This window comes from Vulpes lagopus, chromosome 2, assembly GCF_018345385.1.
Source record: "Vulpes lagopus strain Blue_001 chromosome 2, ASM1834538v1, whole genome shotgun sequence".
In the NCBI taxonomy this organism is placed as follows: domain Eukaryota; kingdom Metazoa; phylum Chordata; class Mammalia; order Carnivora; family Canidae; genus Vulpes; species Vulpes lagopus.
In genome coordinates, this window is record NC_054825.1 from 54,498,229 (window position 1) to 54,521,947 (window position 23,719).

A 23,719-nucleotide genomic window follows, 5' to 3' on the forward strand; every position below is an offset into this window, starting at 1 on the left:
AATATAACAAACCACTTCATTTATTCTCTTCAATGAATTTTATCATTTCATTGGTTAGATCCTAGAGTTTTTTTTTAGATAAATCATACTTTTGGTTACAAAAGGTCTCCCTTTTTAAACTTAAAATACTATATATGATTTTATATATAACTTTATTTTTTTTTTAATTTTTTATTTATTTATGATAGTCACAGAGAGAGAGAGAGAGGCAGAGACACAGGCGGAGGGAGAAGCAGGCTCCATGCACCGGGAGCCTGATGTGGGATTCGATCCCGGGTCTCCAGGATCGCGCCCTGGGCCAAAGGCAGGCGCCAAACCGCTGCGCCACCCAGGGATCCCTATATATAACTTTAAAATAGTATATGTACATGTAATTTTGTTCTATAGTCCTGTAGGTGAGTACGAATACTATTGTTTGGACCTAGGTAGTGATAAGCAGTTATATATTTACCTTTTTTCCAGGGACTTTACTCTTATTAGCTCTAAGAACTTTCTCTGTAGATTGAGTGGATTACATATGCAGATAATCCTATCATCTTTAAATAATGACAGTTCCATTTTTCTAATTCTGAAATTATTCATCTTTTTCTTTATGTTTACTTATTATCTGCTCCTCTGTACTAGAATGTAGGTTTCACAAGGGCAGAAATAATTGTATTTTTACATTATTCCAACTCCAGTGCCTAGAAGGCATGCCATAAATTGTTCAATAAATGTTATATCCTTAGAAGATACTAGTTCTAACTTGCAGCTACATCTAAATACATGTCATGTTGGATTCTGTTAATGTTTTATTGATTTGGGGGAGGGCATCTCTATCCAGTTTAAAAGTTTTCCACATCTATATTCAATTTTGGTATTTGATTCTACTAGTTCCAAATTAAGTTGAGGAGGGGTTTTAAAATTTTCTTTCTATTCTCCAAAATAACTTGGACCTAAGTTTTCATTTGTTGTTTTGTGCAGTTTATTTTAAACTGATAAGGCAATTTCTTTCAAGATTAGAGATCTACTCAGATTTTCTCATCACCCATTTTTAATTTTCAATTTTTTTGGCTTCAAGCTTTCATTTCATTCTCTTATGATTCTTAAAATCTCTTTATCTGAAGTTCTGCCCCATTTTCATTACCAATAATGCTTCTTACTCTTTGCCTTTTTCTGCTTCTGTTTTTTTTCTTGATCAAACTTACCAGAGATTTACATATTTATTTTTCCAAACAGCAGCTTTGGGTTGCGTTAATTTTATGATTTCAATTTCATTACTTTCTTTTGACTAAAACAATTTCTTGGGGATCCCTGGGTGGCGCAGTGGTTTAGCGCCTGCCTTTGGCCCAGGGCGCGATCCTGGAGACCCGGGATCGAGTCCCACATCGGGCTCCCGGTGCATGGAGCCTGCTTCTCCCTCTGCCTGTTCTCTGCCTCTCTCTCTCTCTGACTATCATAAATAAATAAAAATTAAAAAAAATAAAAAAATAAAACAATTTCTTTGTTTTCATCTTATTCTTCTCAACATTGAGGAAAATATGTTAAATTATTCCACTGAAATTTCATATCTGAAGTTCTCCTTATACTCTATCTTTCCTTTAAATATTCTAAAGTAATGTCAGGTGCACACAGGTTCACAATTTATCATCCCGGCAAATTAGTCTATCTTTGTAATGACCTTCTCTGTTTTTACTTAGGTTTTCTTCGTCTTACAGCCTACTTTGTGTGACATTAAATACAGCCTCTCCAGTTTTAACCAGTTTCCTGGGACATCATTTTCTATGTGTCTTTAAAGTTTCCTGTGTCCTTAAAATAAAAGTATGTCTTTTAGAAATACTATAGAGCTAGACAATACAAGAATCCTTATTAGTAGTTGGATTTAAGGGTGCCTGCCTAGGGGGCTCAGTTGGTTAAGCATTTGCCTTCAAAGGAGGTCATAATTTCAGGGTCCTGGGATGGAGCCCTGGCATCAGGCTCCTTTGCTCAGCAGGGACTCTGCTTCTCTCTCTCTGTCCTTCCTACTCCACCTCTCCATCTCCATACACATGAAGTCCTCACGGAGTTAAAGAACACCATGCAGCAGGCTTTCTGCAATCATTTTCTGAACTTAAAAGGGCAGGAAGTATATACATAATTATTGGATTGTGTTGTGCATATTTCATGCTCCGATGAAATATTCCTTTCTGAAACTCTTCACAGAGGTCTTGAAGGAAAGTGTCATGTAGATCAAGTACATCAGACTAGATTTGGGAGAACTGGCTGTTTTCTGGCTCTTAGCTCTTTCTTCTGGTTCTGTACCTTATTTCCATCTCTGTCTCTCTCATACCTATTTTCCCCATATAGAGTAGACAGGGAACAGTCAATAATCCTTAAATCTCTGAAAACTCTGAAAATCTTATATAGTCTTTGATTTTCATTGTTCTAAATAAATACTTTCACCTCGTTGGTACTGAGTCCAGAAACCATTAAAGGGTCTGTAGAAGGATGTGGAAGGCCTTATAGAAATGTCCACAACAGACTTGAGCAAAAGTGCTATACAAATTTTCAAACAAGTAAGACGTGTACTCACGAATGCACCTCATCCAGAAGCTATGCAAGTGATATTGTGGCCTGGCTGTATCTTCAACCTGGTTTTGTGACAAGTCTAACCTCTCTACTTTTTTTTTTTTCTCTTAAACTCTGAATTCATTCAAGTGGATAGCACACATGAAAGCTAGCTGGAGGAAAACAAGGGCTGGCAAACATGGCCCAGACAGTCACCAGGGACGGCTCCGGCTTATTATCCCTGAACAGATTCTGAATTTCCAATATGTAGTCAGGGAAATGTGACCCCGTCATTTTGTTTTAATTAAGAGGAGATGAATATCCTCAGGAAATTTTACCTGTACAATACATGCAATAATGTATACAATTAAACATCTACATAAAATGAAAATGCCTCGTTACCTAGACTAGATTTGGTCTAATTAAAAAGTAAATCATATTCATAAGAAAAAATAATTGCCACTAGGCATAAGCTTGTTTTAATTTGGAACCTGCATAAGGATACACATACCACTAGAGGCACGAGCTTCATATTATAATCTCAGAAAAAAAGTAAACTGACTGAATATGATTATGTAATCTTGCCTACCAGAGTTAGAACAAGGGGCATCTTTAGTGGAGTGTAGGTGTGCAGCATTCCATAGGCCCCAAACTGCAGAAGATACTGTAATAGTAATATCAATGCTATGATGCCGTTTGAAATCCCCACACAAGTAAGTCATCTGCGGTATCACAGAAAAGAGAAAGGCCAACTTCCCATGGTTCCTGAAGGAAGGAAACCAGACTGGGTAGAAATGGGTCCTGAGGAACAATTGGCCACATGATTTATTTGGAGGATATAAACAAAGTCAGTGACAGGACATGTGTAGAGTCATTCTCAGACACAAGGTCACTGTACAGTATACTGTAGACCAAAGCATCACTTTGGAAAGTCTCCTTGGGATTCATTAGCCACAGGGTAGAGCATTTTTGGTCACAACTCAGTTTAGAACCAACACCATGTTGGCCAAGCATCTCTACTACCAGGAAAGAAGTCAGATTTTCTTCTTATTCTAGGACATATGCTGGTCCCAATTACTTCCCACCAGAGTAAAAGTGGGGCCAAGGACCATGGAAACACTTATGTGATCCTCTCCCCTCAATACACTTGGACACAATGCAATGGATGCCCTACTCAACACATCCTATGTTGGCATAGCCTATAGAAAAGTGATGTTGGCTCCTAACTGACCTTCAGGTCAGGTCCCACTATCAAAGCTTCTACAAGTTGTACTTTAAGTGATAGCAGGATACTGATCATGTCAAGACACTGAGTATTTGTGAGGAGTGGTGGAGGGGGCTTAGCCAAATGTTTCATCTGCTCTAAGAGGAAGCAGAAGAGAAAAAAGTGCCAGGGGTGGGGTGGGGAGCAGGTAAAGGAATGTTACCAGAGGAAGAAATACATCAAACTCTTGGAGAAGCTGAACAAAACAGAAGGCAAGAGGACTTTAAACAAAAGCAGTCTATGTGTGGTTTGGCCTGTCTGCTATGTATTTCTAGGAAATCCAGCCCTAAGGTCCATGTTCTGTGAGGCCATGATTTATCTGTAGGTTTGCTTTCTCTCAAATCTCCAAATACTGAGCTCTCTCCCAAAACACCCCATCATTTTATGCAAGAGAACCAAAGACCAGATGTATGCAAGAGAACCAAAGACCAGATGCACTTTCAGAGCAATGAAGAAGTCTTAAGATCGTAATAAAGAAGGTGAAGCTCTTTTATGCTCTGATGTTCTAATATAGGAGAATATTGAAAAGAAATTAAAGATGAGAAAATCTGGCCCCATATGAAGAAGGAATGTTCTAATGGGAAGAGATTTCACAAGACGGAGGTCCTGAGTTCCTCAACTCCAGAGATATCCCAGGACAGAGAGACCATGTCTTAGCAGGATGCTGAAGATTGTGGTCTCCATGGAATCACCCTCTGCCAGAACTTGGAGGAGTAATCATCACAGTCATTCCAGCATTGAATTTCCAGGCCTCTTTGCTTTCTCCAACATCCACAGATGTGATCATCTACTCAACTGAGGCAAAGTTAACAACCCCACAACTGACTGAAGCTAGGGTATGTATTTTATGTAGCTGGCTCAAAAATAAATAGTGAGGAGAAAAGAGGAAAAAAAAAACCCCAAGAGGTTATTTACTCTAAGAATCCAGGTTTGTGTTTATGTTCCACGTGAGGTCCAAATTGTATCTGGGCTTGAAATCCTCCAAACTCACAAGCTTTCTCGAAGGAGACAGGGTGGGAGCCATTCAGGATGTCATCCCGAGCCTGAAAGACAAGAGGAAGCAAAAAGCATCAGGAGCTTGGGGGAGCCATGCCTACTCTCCAGGGACACATTCCTGCATCTGAGTGCATCCTCTCTGTGTGGCATGGGAGAGAGCCAGCCAAATAGGAAACAGCCAGGACACTGCGGGTGATTGTGGCACACGAGGAATGAGGCAAAGGGAAAACAAGTCCTTTCCTCAAACTGCCTATAGATAGAAAACATCAGCAGTATCCAGAGAAAACTAAAGCTTTAATATCATCAAGGAAGGTAGAAGTGATCATGAAAAATAAAGAGGCAAAGGGAAATCCTTGTGATTCACAATATACTTTTTATGGCCGTAAATCATTAAAGCTAACAGAAAAATTACCTAGAGGTAAAATCAATCCAATCCCCATCCCAAGATAAAGGCCAATGTAATGTAATGTGGTGGCAGGGGGAGAGAGATAGTAACTCAACACTACAGCCATTTAAGCAAAATAGACAAAATGCATAGAATCAGGAACTCACCGTGTCTGAAGTTCTTCTCTCAGTTCCTGATCCAGCACTGCTGTTGCTATTTTATTCTTGTCTTTTCTTTCTCTAGTTAAATGATTCCCAGACCACTCACCAGCAGATACTCTAAGCTATGGCTCTGAGTCTTAAACCAACAAGCATTTTCTTGGTGCCTTGTTCTCCTCCTTTCTGCCTCCCAGGCCCCTCCCCTCCATGGCATTCTGGTACCCACGGACTCAGAGGTTAGCTAATTTGTCCTGTGAAAGGCCAGACAATATAAACTTATTAGACCTTGTGGGTCATATGGTCTCTGTCACAACTACTCAACTCTGCCACTGAAACAGGAAAAGAGCCACGGACAATATGTAAGCAGTTACATGATATGGAAGGGGTTTACCAATGTGTAACACAAACGAATGAGCTCTGTTTCAATAAAACTTTATTTACAAACACAGATGATGCCATGATAACATTTTAGTGACCTCCTGCATTATTTCTAAGGGTAGATAACTAGGTAAATGGAAGGAGAGGAAAGGGAAGGAGGGAAGAAAACAATGAAAAAGAAAGATCAGGTTTTCCTCGAGCCGAAGAAAAGACTGAGGACAGTCTGATATGAAATCAACATCTTACATATTGGGAAACTGCGAATTCTGGGAAGTTAAATGACTTATCTGAGTCTCAACAATAGGCTAATGGTGAAGACATAAAAGGTTATGAAGAGACTATCTTTCAGGTAATGAGAAATATGGATTTTCTGACCAATATTCACTCGTATCCTAAGATATTAGCTAAGAAAGCTTTACTGCAGTGGTGAGCCAGTCAAATGTCTCCAAGTCAGGCAAAGAGTTAGTATTGGCCACCAGGTCCCAATCTGGGAGGCCAGAGAAAGGTTCTCTTTCTCTGTGGAGCATCAATGTGTACCACAACCAAACACTTGAGGAATCCCTCAACAGCGTCCCCTGGAAGCTAACTGTAGATCACAAACACCACAGAAGCTGGAGCTGAGCTCCAGCTCACCACAAGCCACAGCCAGGAGCTTCCTGAATTCTCTCCACCCTCACTGAGCATTAAATGCTGTACCTGAACATAAAGCAAGTTCAGCTGCACGGGGTCTCTCGAGTCCACATTCTGATCGGAGTAGAAGAACTTCCGTCTAAGCAGCAATGTTTCATGTTCATCTACTCCTTGTTCTCTGAATGTTCGGCTGTGATCCAGCCAATTTACTGCAACACAATAAGGCAGATGAAAGAACTCTATTTATTCTTCCTCTTGGTTTGAAGGGATTTATCAAAAGAGAAGTGGATTTCTGGAACGCTGATATTCAGTTAGTTACTTATATTAGAACTGTGCTTTTTAATTCTGCAAAATACATTCACATATACTATCGTGTACCATATGATACACAAAAAAAAAAAAAAAAAAAAAAACTGAGAGAAAATTTCCAGCCATTCCTAAAGGTTTGTTAAAGCCCCACAGTCAAAAAAAAAAAAAAAAAAAAAAGCCCCACAGTCAATTTGTAACATGGGGGGGGGGGGGGAATAAGAAAATCAATGCTTTATGCCAAGACAACTAAGTTAGCATTTTCCTTTAAGGCAACAGTGGATACTTCAGTCTCATTAGGTGAAATAATTTATAAACTGAGCATATTGAGTTGCCACCACCTGTAAAAGGAAAAGGAAGGAAAATAAAAGTAACTGGATAGGGATGATGGCAGTGGGGGTGAGGTGGATATATATAACAGGAACTAAGGGATCAGGGGAAGAAGAACCCTACCCGTGGCCCTGCTTGGATCTCATTCAGAAAACGCTCACCTGTTATCTGGGCACACAGAAATGGACCACCCCTCTACACTTTCCACAGCTTTCATTCCCATCCCCGAGCTTAGCACACACACATTGTGAGTAAGTATTATAAGCCTCACTGGATTCTAAGCAACTTTAGCACAGGGAATGTGTGGGAGTGATCTCATCTCCCACGGTACCTGGGAGAGTATCATGCACATTATAAAAATCCTTGGGATTTGTCTACCATTGTCTCACTTGGAAAGAAGTACGTAACTTGAAATCAAATGAGGCAGAAAAAAAAAAAAAAAAAGAATGGAGAAAGGGTCAGAGGAAATGAAAGCCGCCCTGAAGATCAATAAACATAATGACAATGATGACATCTTCCCAATGCAGCAGCAAGAATAAAGAGCGAGCAAGCGAGCCTGGGAAGGTCTATAGGAACTGTGCATGAAGTAAGATCCTTGATTGGGGGAGGAGGGAGGGAGGAAGGAGATGTGGGGCAATCAGGTGCACATAGCATACTTGGGGGATACACAGGGTGTACATACTGGCTTTTCCAAATATTAACTGTGTAGTCACAGAAGAGGACTCTCCTATAATAATATTACCATTTTGTAATCTCTAAGGAAATTATGGATCTAGGCAATGGTCATTAATAGCTGTTAATATCACAAAAAAAGGAAACAACCAAGTACAACTCTCTGATGGAAGTACACACCACCACATAAGGAGGAGTCTTCACTTGAAAAGTATACACATACATATGAAACTGATCAAGTTTCCAGATCTCAGGAATTAAGAGAGACAGAAGTCCATGTCAGAGGATACCACAATCAATAAAATCCAGACTATAGAAAACTTGATACAAATAACAATCTGTTTTCTTCTTCCCAGAAATTCCAAGGGGTGGGGGGAGAGATGGAGAAGTTTGAGATGAAAATAACTGTTACACTGTCCAGTCTTTTTTGGACCCCAGTTTAAATAAATTATTAGCTTTTATAAAAGATATTGTGAACATAATTTGTATATTTCACATTAAGAGATAACTTTTTTAGGTGTGAAATGACACTCTGGTCACTTCCTCCCTTAAAAGCCCATCCATGTCACAGACTAAAGTATTTACAGATGGAACGAAGCAACAGCAAAGGGAAAAATCCCACCCAGAGTCATGTAGGTGAAGGAAGGGCAGTGAGGCTTGACCACGCCCACACCGGGCCGCCGCTCCCTTCACAGACACTCACGGTCGTCATCTGTGTGGAGCTTGGCCTTCAACTTCTCCATTTTCCTCTCATCTCGCAACAGTGTCCGGTCTTTCTTTAGCGTACCCGTCCCTTCCTCCTTCTTTTCTTCAATCGTTTCTTGGATTAAAGAGTACTCTTCATAGTTCGTTATTCCTAAAAATATAAATTTAGGATAATTTATAAATTTGTAATTTAGGATTTAGGACAGCAATTATGCTGCTGTCACTCCTTCCCACTGGGTGCCTGTGGGGACTCCTCCTTGGAGTCCCTGGTAGTGAAGGACAGAAAGAGGCTTTACTAAGCTCAGGGTCAGGGGGCCATCCACAGAGTATACATTAAATAACTCTGGCCAAAAAGAAGGTTTTTCAGCTAATGAAGCCACATTGAAAATGTCACATTCAATTCTAATTTTCAAGAAATAAGCAGTCTAGACCATGCAGAACAAGGCAAGACTGTGTCAATCAAGTGGCTGAAGCAACTGGTCTTCCTTTGGGTAGAGAGAAGACTAAGACAGGGCAGGATACTTTCTCCAAATATTTGAAGGGCTTCATGCAGAAAGGAGACAGATTTATTCTTTTGAGGATATTAATAGAAGCTATGAGAAGAAAAGTTATGTAGCAATCAAAACTGTACAGGCTATCCCTATCAGTCTTCAAGGAAATACTGGATGTCATTGATGCTTATAGAGAATCTCAGCCATGGAAGGGAAACTAGAATTATATGATTCAAATCATATTATTTTTAATTAAAAAATTCCTCTTGGGGGGTGCCTGGGTGGCTCAGTTGGCTAAGTGTCTAACTCTTGATTTTGGGTCAGGTCATAATCTCAGGGTCCTGAGATCCAGCCCTGTATCAGGCTCTGAACTCAGTGGGGAGTCTGTTGAGATATTCTCTCACTCCCTTTGCCCCTCTATCCATTCATGCCTACTCTCGTGTGCGTGCACACACATGCTCTCTCTAAAGTAAATATATATTTTTTAAAATTCCTTTTGTTTTTGAAAGGGAAATAAAATTCTCAATTTCAACACAGCGAGATGTTCAAGTGCTTACAACACCAGTTAGTGGGTTTGCATTATCTAAGGAATAGCAACACTGTCTGTCTTAGGACTGGATAGAAATCAGTAACTAGGACATATTCAGGATTGGCAAGTCATCAAATGGGGGTGAAAAAAAGATCAGGCATGGAATTAACGACAAAACCAGAACCAAAACTTCTGCATGTGAACACTCACCTATCCTGCTGCAAATAGTAACCAAGAGTTCCCCAACAGTCTTGGAGTCATCCACCATCACTGTTTTCACAGATCCATCCAGCATCCGGATTTTCTGAGGTCTCTGTTTCTTTTTATATTCCAAAATATCCTAGGGCAAAACCACAGAAACTTTTCACATGACTTAGGAAACCAGGTCATTAATTTGGACCCTGTTCTTTAAAGAATGAATTTTCCCTAGCACACTCTGAATTCCTCCAAGTTCTCGTGAGATTTTTGTCACTAATATATAAACTCCAGTGCTAAATAACTGCCTCCAACAAGCTCTCCTAAAATCTGATGGTGACATTGCCCCCAAAGAAGTACTGTTTATAGCTTACAATTCTTGAAAACTAATCTCTGTAAGCTTAAAGTAGCTTATGCCTTCCTAAAAGACTGTAGATGATCTGCTTTGATGAGGACTAGCAGAGGAAAATTCTTACTTGCCACTGAAGAAGACAGTGGTGTGCTCCTCCAGTTATCTCACTGTTAGAAGCAATTTTTAATATCTATGTCATGGAGGAATAAATAATACCCCCCTGTAATTCTTTAGAGTGGGGATTCGCCACAAAAGTGGTTTTTATAGTAATGGCAAGATCAAATGGGGGTAGTAGGTTGGAAGTTACTTTTAAAGAGGAGACTTTTTAAATTACATCTAACAATAGATTTATGAATGGAAAATTAATTGGTACCACATAATTCATTCTCACTTTATAGAATAGTGACCCATCTGATACATGCATTCCATATACTAAAAGCCAGTATCTTTGAGGTTAAGGTGAACAGAATATACAACACTTTTTTACTACCTCTAAACTCCAAACACAACCATTTTTTTGTTGTCACTTGAACTGATTGTTATCAAGCTTACATCTAATATGGACCTTCTTTTACAAAAACAAAACTGATGAATATTTAATCTCTGACTACCTTTAGGAATTCTTTGTTTTCCCTCTAATCTACCCTTTCTTTTTATCATTAGTCTCCAGGATACTTTCTATATCCTTACAGAAGAACACTTTATCTCATTTCCTAACTACCAAGCCCAACCAAGGCATGTATGAAGAGCCAACCCCAAGCTGCTTTAATTACTCTGTGGGGCTTCAAGAATTTGGACTACTGATAGTTTCTATTACTACCTGAACAGCCCTTACAAAGTCAACCATGTCAAAACTATGAATAAGGGACCCTTGATGCAGAATAGATTGTTGGGTCTCCCCTTTTCTCCCTTTTCACATAATACTACTATGTTGGCTTCTATAGAAGGCCCACAGACCAAGTGACCCAAAAAAAAAGAAAAAAATCTACAACATACCCCATTTCGCAACATGTAATAATCCAGTGTTCTGCCGGCTTCCAGCCAAATCCCTTTCCTAGGGTCTTCATCGGAAAGAAACAGCCCATAATCAGAAGCTGGAAGATAAAGAGAAGAGAGGATAAAAGACAGAGTGCCGCTGATGCCATCACCAGCTTCAAACCCTGAGTCTGCTGACTTGGCAGGCTGTCGGTATTCTTCTGCACCAGACAGGTTTCGTTTTGACAACATGAACAAGCCAAGGGGCTAAAGCACAAGAGGAGGAATGAAGCCTGAGCTGCAACATCAACACCCACAGAGAAGGTTCGTGATTCTTAAAACCAGTGGGCAGCAGCTGTGTCTACAGTTTAGAGAAACATCAAGAACAGAATGGTCCAAATTTCTAATTTCTGAATTGAGCTTTGTTCCCTTTCACTTGCTATATAAAAACCTGGCAGAGAACCTGTGAAGGAGGACAAGACGACCATGGAGAAACTAAGGAAGTAACCAATTAAGCCCAATGCCACTCAGCCAAAGAAGGCCAATGGAGCCTTTACACTTTGAATAATTCCATCATCATCCTAACACAGCATTACTAAAGGTAAGCAGGAGGGCCCAGTGAGATGAAGCCTCTGTCCCCCATCCCACTAAATTATGAATATAGTTGGAAAATAGAACTCTGTTCTCCATAGAAATCCCTTAATCTGATCAGGAAGTACAAGAGCATGGTGGCAAGAGGAAACCAGTACCATTTCCTGTCTAAAGATTTCTATTTTGGGGCTCCTGGCTGGCTCAGTTAATAAAGCATGCAACTCTTGATCTCGGGGTCATGAGTTTGAGCCCCAAGATGGGTGCTGAGACTACTTAAATAAATATGTCTTCAAAGATTATAATTAAATCAGTAAAATAAAGACTTCTGTCTTTCTGAATGTGATTCAAGGTAACCTCAGAGGCCCAGATGATGGTCTGAGCTCCTGTTGTTTCTTAGAATAACAACTTCAAGATCTGTAAAGGTTTTGATCTTCACCAGAGCTAAAAAGCAATCCGCTCTGGAGAAAAATAAAAAAAAAATTTTTTTAATCTGGGAGAAAAACAGTAAAAGAAAAGGCACCAGAAATGACTGGAGAACCAGAATTTGAAGAAAGGTTGGGAATGTGGGGTAATCTAGAAATAACAATGTTTTTAAATAACATAAACAATGCTTTTAGGCCACAAGTTTGGCAGTTTTGTGACATCTTTGAGAAGACCATTGTTTATCTCTTTGAATATTTGATTTTCATGCTTCCAATTTTTAAGTTTTACCCCATTTTCATAATAAAGGCTTATTAATTTGGGAGTAACCCAATTTCTCAAGCACCAAACACTAAATAAAGGAAGGAAATGTAGAGAGAAGGAATTGAGAAATAAAAGTTGTATGCATGGCTTTTCTTCAAATTCGGATTAAAAGTGCTCAGTGGTTTAAAGAAATAAGAAACAAAACATAGATGCTACCCACTCCCTTTCAGATTTGAGATCAAGTGTATAAAATAGCCCCTTCAAAGTAATTGAAATGTTAGGCTTTCCCTGAGCCCTGATGTCAGTTCCAGCCTTCTTCAGGCTGCATATGCGGAAAACAGAGCGAAGGAGAGACAAACACAGTAACTGTTGAGAGTAGCTTCATTTGTATGTTATAGGGCAAATGAAGTGACTTATCAAAAAAGTGTCTTGTAAACTATAGAGATCGATGCTGATGTATGGAAGGGTCATGATGAGGGGTGTGACGATGATTCAGTGGCAGCTGTGGCCATTGACATCACAAGACTCACTCAGGAAGTATGTACTGCTTAGGCTAAGAAGACACTTCATTTGAAACATATATACTAGTGGCCCTGAGTACCACTAAGAGCAGCCATTTCTTTAGCTACTAAGCAAAGAACATACAAACACTTTTCAATAAGCCAGTGAATAACCTTGGCCTACCTTGGCCAGTTTGTGCCTCAGGTACCCGTTCTCGAATGACTCGACATGCATCATACACAGCCGTAGATGGTTCAAACTGCATGGTCTTCACCACATTGCAGTGGCGGACACAAATCTTTAAGGACAGGGCCACCATTTTCCTAAATTGTTTGAAGATTCTCACTTAGAATGTCTGGAAAACACAGAGACAAACCATGATATTCATAATAGTCTTGAAAAAAACCGCTAGATTCTAAATCAGCTTTAAATAATTGAAAGAATAACCTAGCTATTAAAGAGAATGCTTTGGATAGAAGCACAAATTAAATGATTTCAAAAATTTTAAAATAAGACAAGAGCATCTAGTCTCAGGGTTGACACTATCACAGAGTAGCCAGTCGAGTCTCTAGGGATAAAGGATCTGTGGAAGTTCACCAAGACCCCTTCTCGGGATCCCGGGGTGGCGCAGCGGTTTAGCGCCTGCCTTTGGCCCAGGGCGTGATCCTGGAGACCCGGGATCGAATCCCACGTCGGGCTCCCGGTGCATGGAGCCTGCTTCTCCCTCTGCCTCTCTCTCTCTCTCTCTCTGTGACTATCATAAATAAATAAAAAATTAAAAAAAAAAGACCCCTTCTCAATGGTGCCTACCTACTTTGGGTTTCCAACAAGGTGTCCTCAGTGTGAGAAGCAGAGAGCCTTGGGTACCACAGCTACCCTCTAAAGATGCTTCTGTTAGCAGCCTCCATGCCCTGTTTCTCTCCCCACAAATCCTGGGGACAGGGACAGATAGATGCTCCTCAGGGTAAAAGTGTTCCACTACTCCTTGTATCAGAAGACTTGGCATCTGGGCCCAACTCCAACACCAGGACCCTATGTAAATCCAAGCAAGGCCCTCTGGCCACTCTTCTTCAGTTTCCCCACAAATAAAGAAGCCCCAATGGTAACAGCCCTGTATAACACCTAAAAGAACCAAACCCTAAAGGGTTATCAATAGGAGCCCAACATCCTACTTTATAAAGTACACAGGTCTAGCCTAGGTTTTATTTCATAAATGACTTCTTTTTAAAATCTAAGTCCAAAAATTTAGTCCATTTCCTTTGAGTTGGTGGCTAATGGCTTATTTTGACTTATTCTGTAGCCAGAATCTTTGCCTGCCCTCAACCCAAGCCAGCCTCAATCAAATGCATGTTCCTCAGGCATGAGGCAAGAGGAAGGATTCTTCTCTGCATCTGAGAAACTCACAGTCACAGACTCACCCGGCTGGACTGTCATTGTGGCAAACAGAATAATGCACTTCATAGTCAGCGCCTATTAGAACCCCAGGACTACACAGAGAACACAAATCCACAGGAATTTCAAGTTCTCATCCTTTAACTTTTCTTAGAGAACCCACAAGCAGTGAACATGAACCCCAGCTGCCTTTATAGTCCCTTCCCACTTAAGAACATAAATGTGAAGAAGCAATGAGCTAGCTAAGAGGCAGAAAGGGCCACAGGCTGACCAGCCCAGGGAGCGGGTGCCTCTGGGGCATCACTTCTTCATATGCTTGATTGATTGCCGGTCCACTGGATACAGAGGACATTTTTAAACAGATATTCTGGTGTCCCCAGGCAGGCTGCAATACATAAAGACACGCGGAGCAATCATTTAGGCCGTCCAACTATAAAGTCATTTTGACCTCTACTTATGTTTGAATGACTAGCCTGTGAAAATACTTCTTGAAAAACATCAAGATACAGTTCTCAATAAACAACAGCAGTGTTCGCTGGGAAACTTCCCCACACTGAATCAATTTACTATGGCCTGGGTAGTGGCTAGATTGCTGACCTAGCAGAAGAGCTCAAAATATCCAGTCATTTTCCACCTACAACATCAAGGACTCTTACAGCCATATAGGAAAGGGTCTACCCCACTCTATTTTTGGCATGCTTAACCAACTAACTCCCTAATTTGGGAAAAAAATTTAAACTCTAGATTTAAATTGACAAGTTTAATGTAGAGATCACTGCGTGGAATAGTTTGTCCCCCTGGGGCTGGTGACAGCTGTAGGGTTTCCTGAACCACTGAGATTCATGAGCATGGCTGCTAGTAACAGTGATAAAGGTCCTGGAACTCTGTCATGGGTGCCATTTATGGAATGCACCAGAGAGAATAGGGTGCTGCATCTCCTCCATTCCTTGGGAAGGGGAAGTATTGTAAGTGTCCCTGCATGAAGGCTGCCCTTCCCAGGCTAATAACTGGGCTTTCTGCAGAGCAAATTAATGGTCCTTCAAGCCAAGCCAAGCAGGATTCCATCAAAGGGAAATACGGAGCCATGACAGGGGCTGAAAGGAGACTATAACAGCAGGACAGTAAACATTAGAGCTCAGAAGGCAACAGAAGACACACGGGGAGTGAGGAGAAAGAGGCAGATAGAGCAACAGGGAGTAGACACAAGCAAGACTGGACAAAACCCAGGTCAACAAAGAACATAGGAGAAAAGCCTGGAGAAGCTGTGAAGTAAAATCTCTATCCAAAACAACTGGAAAAATGAAGAAGCCACTGACTGATGTGCTTGAAGCTGCTGGAGATGCAGGTTTGGGGTGAAAATTCTCTAATGAGTTTCTTTAGGATATGTTCAGTAGAGAGGTAGAACAGGGTCAAAGACTACGCAGGACACATAATGGGTAGGGGGAGCTCATCCTATCTAACTCCTTGGGACTAGAAAGATCACCTAGGGATGTGCTCAAGACAGAGACCTGAGGACAGAGTCCTGTAACAATGTTCTAAATTCAGGACAAAAGGGACTGGCAAGGAGGCCCATTGGTAGGTGAAGAAACAGAACCAAGAGACCATGGGCCCAGAAGAAGGTGTGCCAAGCGCTGATCATAGCTCAAGGAAGATGAGGATAGAGATATCACTAAATCTGGCACAGAGTTCTCTGGTAGCTCAGTTAAGAAGCAGCTAGCAGAGGGGGGAAGCCAGAGTAGCAAGTTTAGGAGAGAGAGGAGGAGAGGGCCAGCATAGCAAGTACAGACTTGTCTCTCTGTCTCTGGGGGAGGCCTACTGGAAGGAGCGGAGGAAAAGTCAGCAGCTCTGAATTATGCCCTTAAGGCTCTTTATCCAGAAGTATGTATCACGTGGTTGCTACAAATTCCTTATCTACATAGCATCTGTACAGACACGGCTTCCACCAGATGAGGGCCCAAAAGGCAGTCTCAAGACAGCTAAGTGCCCTTCCTGGAGGCAGATGCCCAGCATGCATTATCTCCATTCTCGGCCTGTGAGAGAGAAGAGGAGCAGGCAAGTCTCAGTTCAAGGGAAGGGCACTGGACTAGGAAGGAGTCTGCAGTTCAGGTTCATTCCCAGACCTGCCAATGCCGTGGACCTTCAGGCCTGTTATCTCTCCTCTTTTTGCTCTTCAAAGAGCAGGGGACAACTGGCTCCCATGAAAGGAGTTTCCCAGTGGACACTGATGCTTAGCCAACTATTCCCACAGGATTCCCTTCTGCTCTCATCCCAACCTCTCACAGGTGAAGCCACGGAAACAACTACCCTTAGCTCAAGGTAGAGATTCAACATAAGGAGGGACACAGGAGATTCACTGTGAGACTCATATTCTCAACTTTTCTACCACCTCAAATGTTACAACATGGTACATGTTATACAGCAAAACCAACCAACCAAAATCACTCTCACAGCATCCAGCATCTGCTTGGTGGTCAAAGACTAAAAGGCTCCAGCTCCAGTTTCTTCTTCTTACTCCTGGCTCCCAGTGTTCCCAATATGGAACACGAAATAAGACCAAGGATTTCCTTTGTGGGAATGTCAGAAACATGTAAATAAGGTACATAAAAAATGCCTTATCAACTCTCAGGTTATCTATTTGTGTGTATGCAAAAGACGAGGTATTTTTATTTTTATTATGCAAGATCATCATCCATACAGGCAACTGTCAATGAGGTCTGAAATCAAAATACATGGTGATTTAACCTTATTCCACAGGGAACACAACAAAGCACTGAGCTGTTTCTAGCTCCACACACAACACAGTGAGATACTTGCAAAACAGACACGCGCTGAAATTAACAGTCCTAAACTAATGGTAAAAAGATCATTGGATCAAAGCATATAGGAACCTAGCTACGTCGAATAAAAATGAGTGTTTTCAGCTCTTACGAGAAGTCTCACTTTATATCCACAAAAGCCCTGAGAAAATCATGTAACTCAGACGACACGCCATGATAAAGACCAACACCCCACTCCCTCTCCAGCAAGATGTTCTCAGGGCAGTGGTGTAGGCGGCAAACTGAGCCTTACTTCTACTTCCCTGTATCCTAAACCCTTTTGGCTAACTGCTGCCTCTACAGGCAGGGAGCCTAGGACAGAAGAATAGGTTTCCTTTTTTGGTCTGGCTGCAAGAAGGCTTAAGCCGACTGTTTTATAGTCTAACCCCTTTCTCTATTTTATGATCCTATCCTTGTTTTTCTTTTACCCCAATCTGAATGCATGCTATCTTGCTGGATCTTAAGTCCTTTTTTGTTGTGGTTTTGGTTTCCTAAAGAGGAAAGGGTAAAAGGGTATAAAATTCATAAAACATACAACATCTTCCTTTTCATAATTTCTTCTCATTCTAACTATTTTGGTCCAGATTTTATGTGCGAAGGTCACCTGGGGCCAACACAAAATCTGCCTGTGCCATCCATTGTGGCAGATGAGCCAATGGAACCGGTGGTAAAACCCAGACATTTTTCCTTTTAAAGTCAATACTTTTTGGTCCCAAGGAGCTGTAAACAGCTCAGGATGGTGGCAGCAGTGCAGGCTGCCTAAGCTCAGGCCACTCCACCCTGGAACAAACTAGCCCAGCTCAGCCAAGGCCTCCTCCTTGCCCAAGAAATGTCCACTATTGGTTAAGATGAGCAACCACCCCTCGGATCTCTGCCCTGACCAGTGAGGTCTGTGAGGTGCTCCAACTCTACTCCTGCCTTACTAGTTCATGGCTCTGTACTGGTTCCTTAACTGCAGTCTGCCTCAGTTTCTTCCTCTGTGAAATGGGAGATAGTAATAGACCTAACCTGTAGTAATAAGGTTACCAAAGAAATCTATTGACCCATGCCAAAGCACAAAGAAAGTGCCAGGTAAGAGTTTGTTATTTTTCGTCTTAGCCACAGGGGTTGGAGATATACTGGAAGCAACATATTCTATTTAGCCACCATCTAAGCTGCAAAATTCAATTTACTGTTTATTCTACATCTATTATGTAGTAGACATTATCACAGACATTAGGGAGCAAAGACGGTCAATATTCCTGTCTAAACAGCACACCCCTTCTGGTAACCCTGTTCCCTGTACATAGTTCCTGTGTTCATCCTTATTCAAGTCACTCATTTTTTTTTTTTTTTGGTAGAAACAGAAGTATCCAAGGAAGAGCCATGAAGCCAAATGTGTTTGTGGGACAAGAACTCCTGCACTCAGGCTGTCCTTCTGGACATCAGAATCCAAGAGCCTAACAGAGAGAATTATACCCTATGGTATGGGTCAGGGCTAGCATCAAAGTAGACCCCTGCCCTGGAGCATCCCAGGAGAGGGGGCATAGGGACCCTGCACACTCCCCTGCAGAGCAGAGGTATCGTGTTTAGCTGAGAGGACAAGAGGGCCAGACTACCATGCGTCACTGGGACCCCAGACTTTGAAGAATAAGAACTGCCCATCATCCCTCTCCCCTCTCTACCTCCATCCACTGGCTCCATTCTCACCCATTGGAAGACCTCTGCATCCAATAACGATGGTTATACCTGCCCCTGCTTCTTTACATCTGTTCCCCCCTCAGAAGGCAAAATATAGCTGTGGTAACAGAACACATTTTATAACCAAATGTCAGTATAAAACACAGGCCTATTATTCACCTCAATCTCCAGTAAACAATTTTGCTCTCCTGGAGAAATGCCCAGTGAAAAGCTTTCCTTCTCTCCACTCCTTACCTGCTCTTATGCAAGGGAGGAAGGTAAACAGCTCAGCCAACAAGTAAAACCCATCACATGATGGGGTCATAGCTATCCAAAGGTGCCTCAAAAGCCCTTCATCTTGCTTTCCTGGGCTGTCTGTGCTCAGGTACACTGGGGCTCAGCTCACACATACAGAACTTTCCGTATATAATGCTGAGCCCACCATGCACATCCAGTTGTCTATGTGTGACCATCTAGAAGTGTGAGTCAAATCAACTGTTCTCTGGGAGCAACATTTAGAGAGGAATCATTTAGGGAGGAATCATTTAGGGAAGAATGAGGAGGAGAGAGGGCAGAGCTTCCTTCCTATTGTCATCTCACCTGCATCCAGCCTTTTTTGTTTGTTTGTTTGTTTGTTTAAAGATTTTATTTATTTATTCATGATAGACATAGAGAGAGAGAGAGGCAGAGAAACAGGCAGAGGGAGAAGCAGGCTCCATGCAGGGAGCCCGATATGGGACTCGATCCTGGGTCTCTAGGATCAGGCCCTGGGCTGAAGGTGGTGCTAAACCACTGAGCCACCAGGGCTGCCCTGCATCCAGCTTTATCAGGGAGCCACAGGCCTTCCTTAATAATCTGCCTCTCCTCTCACTGGGCCCCTCATGCCTCCCTCTTCCCAAGTAGTGAGAGCTGAGAAGGCAGAGTCTGATTAGAGGGGCTACTCCCCTAACCCCCCACATTCACAACTTAAGAGAGAGAACTTCAGCTAATCCTGAGCTCAGGGAAAATAGTACACGAACACAGCTGATGGGATTTCCTCACATGGTAACCGCCCACATAGAAAAAGAGCAGAATGAGTATGTTCCCCCTTGGCAGCCAGAACAGGGAGAAAAGCAGAGAGAACATTCACACAAGGATCTCTCTTCAGTTCTCCCTCACAGAGGCATGGAAAGCCAGGACCAATCACTTGACTTTGCATACTTCAACTAGAAATAACCGTTAAAAGGTCAGGTGATACAGGAACAGGGGAAATGATTAACCACTCACACAGGTGTGAAGTCAGCAGCAGGTCCGGCAAGTCAATAAAAATTCCAGCCAAGCTGTCGGCACCCAGAGCTGCTTTGCCAACACCCCATTTGTCCCTTAACCCAGGGCTACTGCAGTGTTCTCACCTGTCCTCAGGACACTCACCCCAAGACACACATACAACAGTATCAAGAGTACATTTGTGGTGACAGGTCTCCTTCCCTGTCCTCCTAAGATAAGGACTGTATCATCACAGCCAACTTTGAATCTCAAGGCCCAAGTATAATGCCCACCACAAAGCGGATGCTTTGTCAATGTTTGTGGAATTAACAGGTACTGCAGGGTAAGACTTAAACAGATTTTTTCCTAAATTAGTCATTAGCAATTACCCACACGAATAGCATGACTAATGGTAGCTCAGTGGTTGAGCGTCTGCCTTTGGCTCAGGTCGTGATCCCAGGGTCCTGGGACTGAGTTCTGAGCAGGCTCCCTCGCTCTGCCTATGTCCCTGCCTCTCTCTCAGGGTCTCTCATGAATAATTTTTTTAAAAAAAAGATGAATGGAAGGCAAACATCCAGCAGGCTCTATTATTTCTACTCATCAACAATCTGTTTCACAGATCACAGCAGCTTAAACTCATGGCTTATGAGATGAAGTTCTCCAGCCTGGCAAAAGGGAAACTCAAGAAAGAACCAAGGCTACCCACCATCAGTCAAGAACTCTTGAAGGCACCCTGAGGGCAGGGACGGACAATGTGCATTGCTCACTGTAAAGTACCTGCTGTTGCAGAGAGGGCCTCAGAATGTGTGTAATGCATGGATGGAGAAGCAAGTCAGCAGTTCTACTTCCAAGAACAAAGCAGAAGGCAGTACAGAATGATGGGAAATGATCTTTGACACTGTTTTCCCACTGTCAGATGAAGAAACTATAATCTTGAGATTAAGTGACCTTCCCAAGGTCACACTGCTAGAAACCATAATCTGACCTTCCCATGCTGCCACAATAGTTGGCTACATATGTGATATGACTAGAGCCCACCAGGGATCCCTCCAACTCACCCTCCACCTCTACTCAGCTCTCAGCACAGGCATATGAAATTCCATCATTAGGTCTATCATTGGTCATAAGGATGCACTGACGGTTACACCTTGCTATATAAGCGGACATTTAGATTTATCACTTATCACTGTCTTACAATGTTGCATTTCAGAACTTCCAGGCAAATTGAGAGCTGACCCTTATTAAAGATGATATGACGCCTCATTTTCCTCAGGAAATTCTGAGGAGGTAGAGAGTCCCTGCAGACTAATTCAGAGCTCTGATAAAGAGCAGTGAGCAAAGAATTGGGAAGAAAACCTGCTAAAAGGAAGGGGAGCAGACACCTACGTCTTTGTAGTGTTATAATTGTGCTGAGAGATGATTTTAATAGACACCAAATTTTGAAATGTACGGGTAATCAGGTTCAAATCGCTCAACCCCAGGGTCATGGCCTCCCATCTACCCACTTGCTTTCCCTCATTCATGCTGTAAGAACTCACCATTTTAATGGAACAGTGTGGTTTCAACTTCTGCAAAATTGCCTCCATTATTTGAGCCTTTGTGGCTACCTCTGTCTGAAATGCACCACCCATCTTGGTCTTCCCAGTTACCCACCCTGCAAGCCCTGCATCAAGCTTGGTTTTCTGAAACTAGTCTTTCTAACCCCTCTCCCTCAGTGCAGGATCCCTCTCTTCTCCTAAACTCCATGGAGCACTCACCTGTAACCCGTGCTCCAGTGCCCGCCCTCCAGGGCTCAAGTCCCCCCTGAAATGACAAGAGATGCTAAATCTAGTGTTTATCTGGCATTGAAGAGTTCTATGGCCCTTCCACAGACATCTTTCTCACTTGATGTACATAACAGCTTACAAAGTAAAATAGATTTTTTTTTATTTTTTATTTTTTTGCATCCCCATTTCACAGACAGAAAATCTGGGAGGAGTTTTCCTGTGGAATATATCTTGGTTTCCCTCAGACCACTAAGAAGGTTGTGCCTGCTTTCTGGCAATGTCACACTTACCCCTGTGGTTGCTGAGACAGCAGAATAAATCATCCCCACATCTTAGTCCCTCTGGAGTCCACCTTGCAGCCCTGTTATTTGCTTCCTCTCACAAGTTAAAGAAGTAGGTTGCAAATTGAATTCTGATTTCAAATTTTTTATTTTGAACTTTAACTCATTCAAATGATTTGAGGCTATTCACAAAAATACAGAGGGCAGAAAAATAAAAGGTCAAGTCCAAGGAAAAACAGAAGAAAAATGAAAGTGAAGGTCAAGACCAGAAGAACTGTGAATTATTTACTCTTTGTTTGGATAACTGGGAATAAACCCCTCCCATTATTTGCTTTTCTTGACTCCTGGTGACAAGCCTATAAAAATCCCATAAAAGCAGATTCTCCAGGCTGCTACTGCTGATGCTGATAAACATAAGCGTGGTCACTATATGGCACATGCCATGGGGATGGGTACAGAAGGACTGGATTTTACTTGGGAAAAAATAAAGAGCTTTGTTCTACAATGATCTGGAAAAACAATATTCAGTATTTTGTAAACTGACCCTGGAAGAATGAGTGAAAAGAACTCCAAGTTCCTTCTCAGGTCACCTTCCTCCTGCTTCTGTTTTGTTTTTGTTTTTTTTTTTTTAAAGATTTATTTATTTATTCATGAGAGACACATGCAAAGGGAGAAGAGGCTCCTCGCAGGGAGCCCGATGCGGGACTCGACCCCAGATCCTGGGATCACGACCTGAGTCAAAGGCAGGCGCTCAACCACTGAGCCACCCAGGCATCCCTTGCTTCTGTTTTTTGATGCTAAGAAAGCATCCACTGGACTGAAGACTATCTGCCAAAGCCGTGTGGGCTTGGGCTGTGCAGCAACAGGGTCACTGTCATATTTGGTTTCGGTTAAGAAATGGAGAAATTTCCTACTTCCTATTTCCAAATCCCTTTCACTACAAAGGTTTTCAGCATCCACCTCTGACCAGTGAATTCAAGACTGCAAACTCACAGCATCATACATCACTGAAAGAGGCAACAGTGTATGGTTTTTGGCAAGGGTGAATGCTAAAGAGAAAAATTAATATTAAGAACATATTCTTGGGGCAGCCCGGGTGGCTCAGCAGGTTAGCGCCACTTCAGCCCAGGGCCTGATCCTGGGGACCCCGGATCAAGTCCCATGTCAGCAACCTGCATGGAGCCTGCTTCTCCCTCTGCCTGTGTCTCTGCCTCTCTGTGTCTCTCATGAATAAATAAAATCTTTTTTTTTTTTTAAAGAACATATTCTTGAGGCTTATCTATGTTAATACATTAACTATAAATCAGAAGGGCATTTCTGTTAGAGTCCAGACCTAAAAATCTAGCGCTTGCCCGGAGAACTGATGCAAAGCAAGGAACTTCATTGAAATGTATATTTCTGGAGATTCAGAGTCCACCACAGTACCAATCCAGCATTCACACACTAGATTTTCCAGAGTAGCCTTATTTTCTGTGGCCACTCATTCCAAGATCACCTCCATTTTATATCTGAAAATTGCAACATCTCCGTTAAACTAAATCTAGCCTGTGGTATCCCTGATCTCAGACACAGAAGTCATCAAGTCCAGCCGTCTGCAGGGTATGTAAATCTTTACTGTGGCTTTCTCTTCTCAGTGTAGGAGTTAAAACATCTATTTTTCAATTTCTTAATTAGCAGCAGCAAACATATAAAACCAATTATGTGCCTGCATGTATTCTAAACCCTTTCTGTGCACTTGACAGGATGAGCACTGGGTGTTATGCTATATGTTGGCAAATTGAACTCCAATATTTAAAATAATAATAAAAAACCCTTTCTGTGTGTCAAGTCACTGAATTTTCAACATCACACTATGCTAAGGAGCAAAGACTTCGCCCAGATAAGGTGACCAG

The 23,719-nt window shown here is 42.0% G+C and overlaps 1 protein-coding gene across 6 annotated transcripts in view; it reads right to left on the bottom strand.

Moving 5' to 3' along the window:
* The window catches only part of TLN2 (talin 2), a 418,441-nt gene that overhangs the window by 180,000 nt on the left and 214,722 nt on the right, over positions 1 to 23,719 (bottom strand). For all 6 annotated transcript variants that reach the window (XM_041740721.1, XM_041740682.1, XM_041740692.1 and 3 more), the window contains 6 exons: positions 12,852 to 13,023; positions 10,914 to 11,011; positions 9,581 to 9,710; positions 8,349 to 8,501; positions 6,404 to 6,546; positions 4,706 to 4,833 (listed from right to left, as the gene is read on the bottom strand). In XM_041740721.1, the coding sequence (XP_041596655.1) occupies positions 4,706 to 4,833; positions 6,404 to 6,546; positions 8,349 to 8,501; positions 9,581 to 9,710; positions 10,914 to 11,011; positions 12,852 to 12,987 (788 nt within the window). In that variant the 5' untranslated portion in view covers positions 12,988 to 13,023. The remainder of the gene's footprint in view (positions 1 to 4,705; positions 4,834 to 6,403; positions 6,547 to 8,348; positions 8,502 to 9,580; positions 9,711 to 10,913; positions 11,012 to 12,851; positions 13,024 to 23,719) is intronic.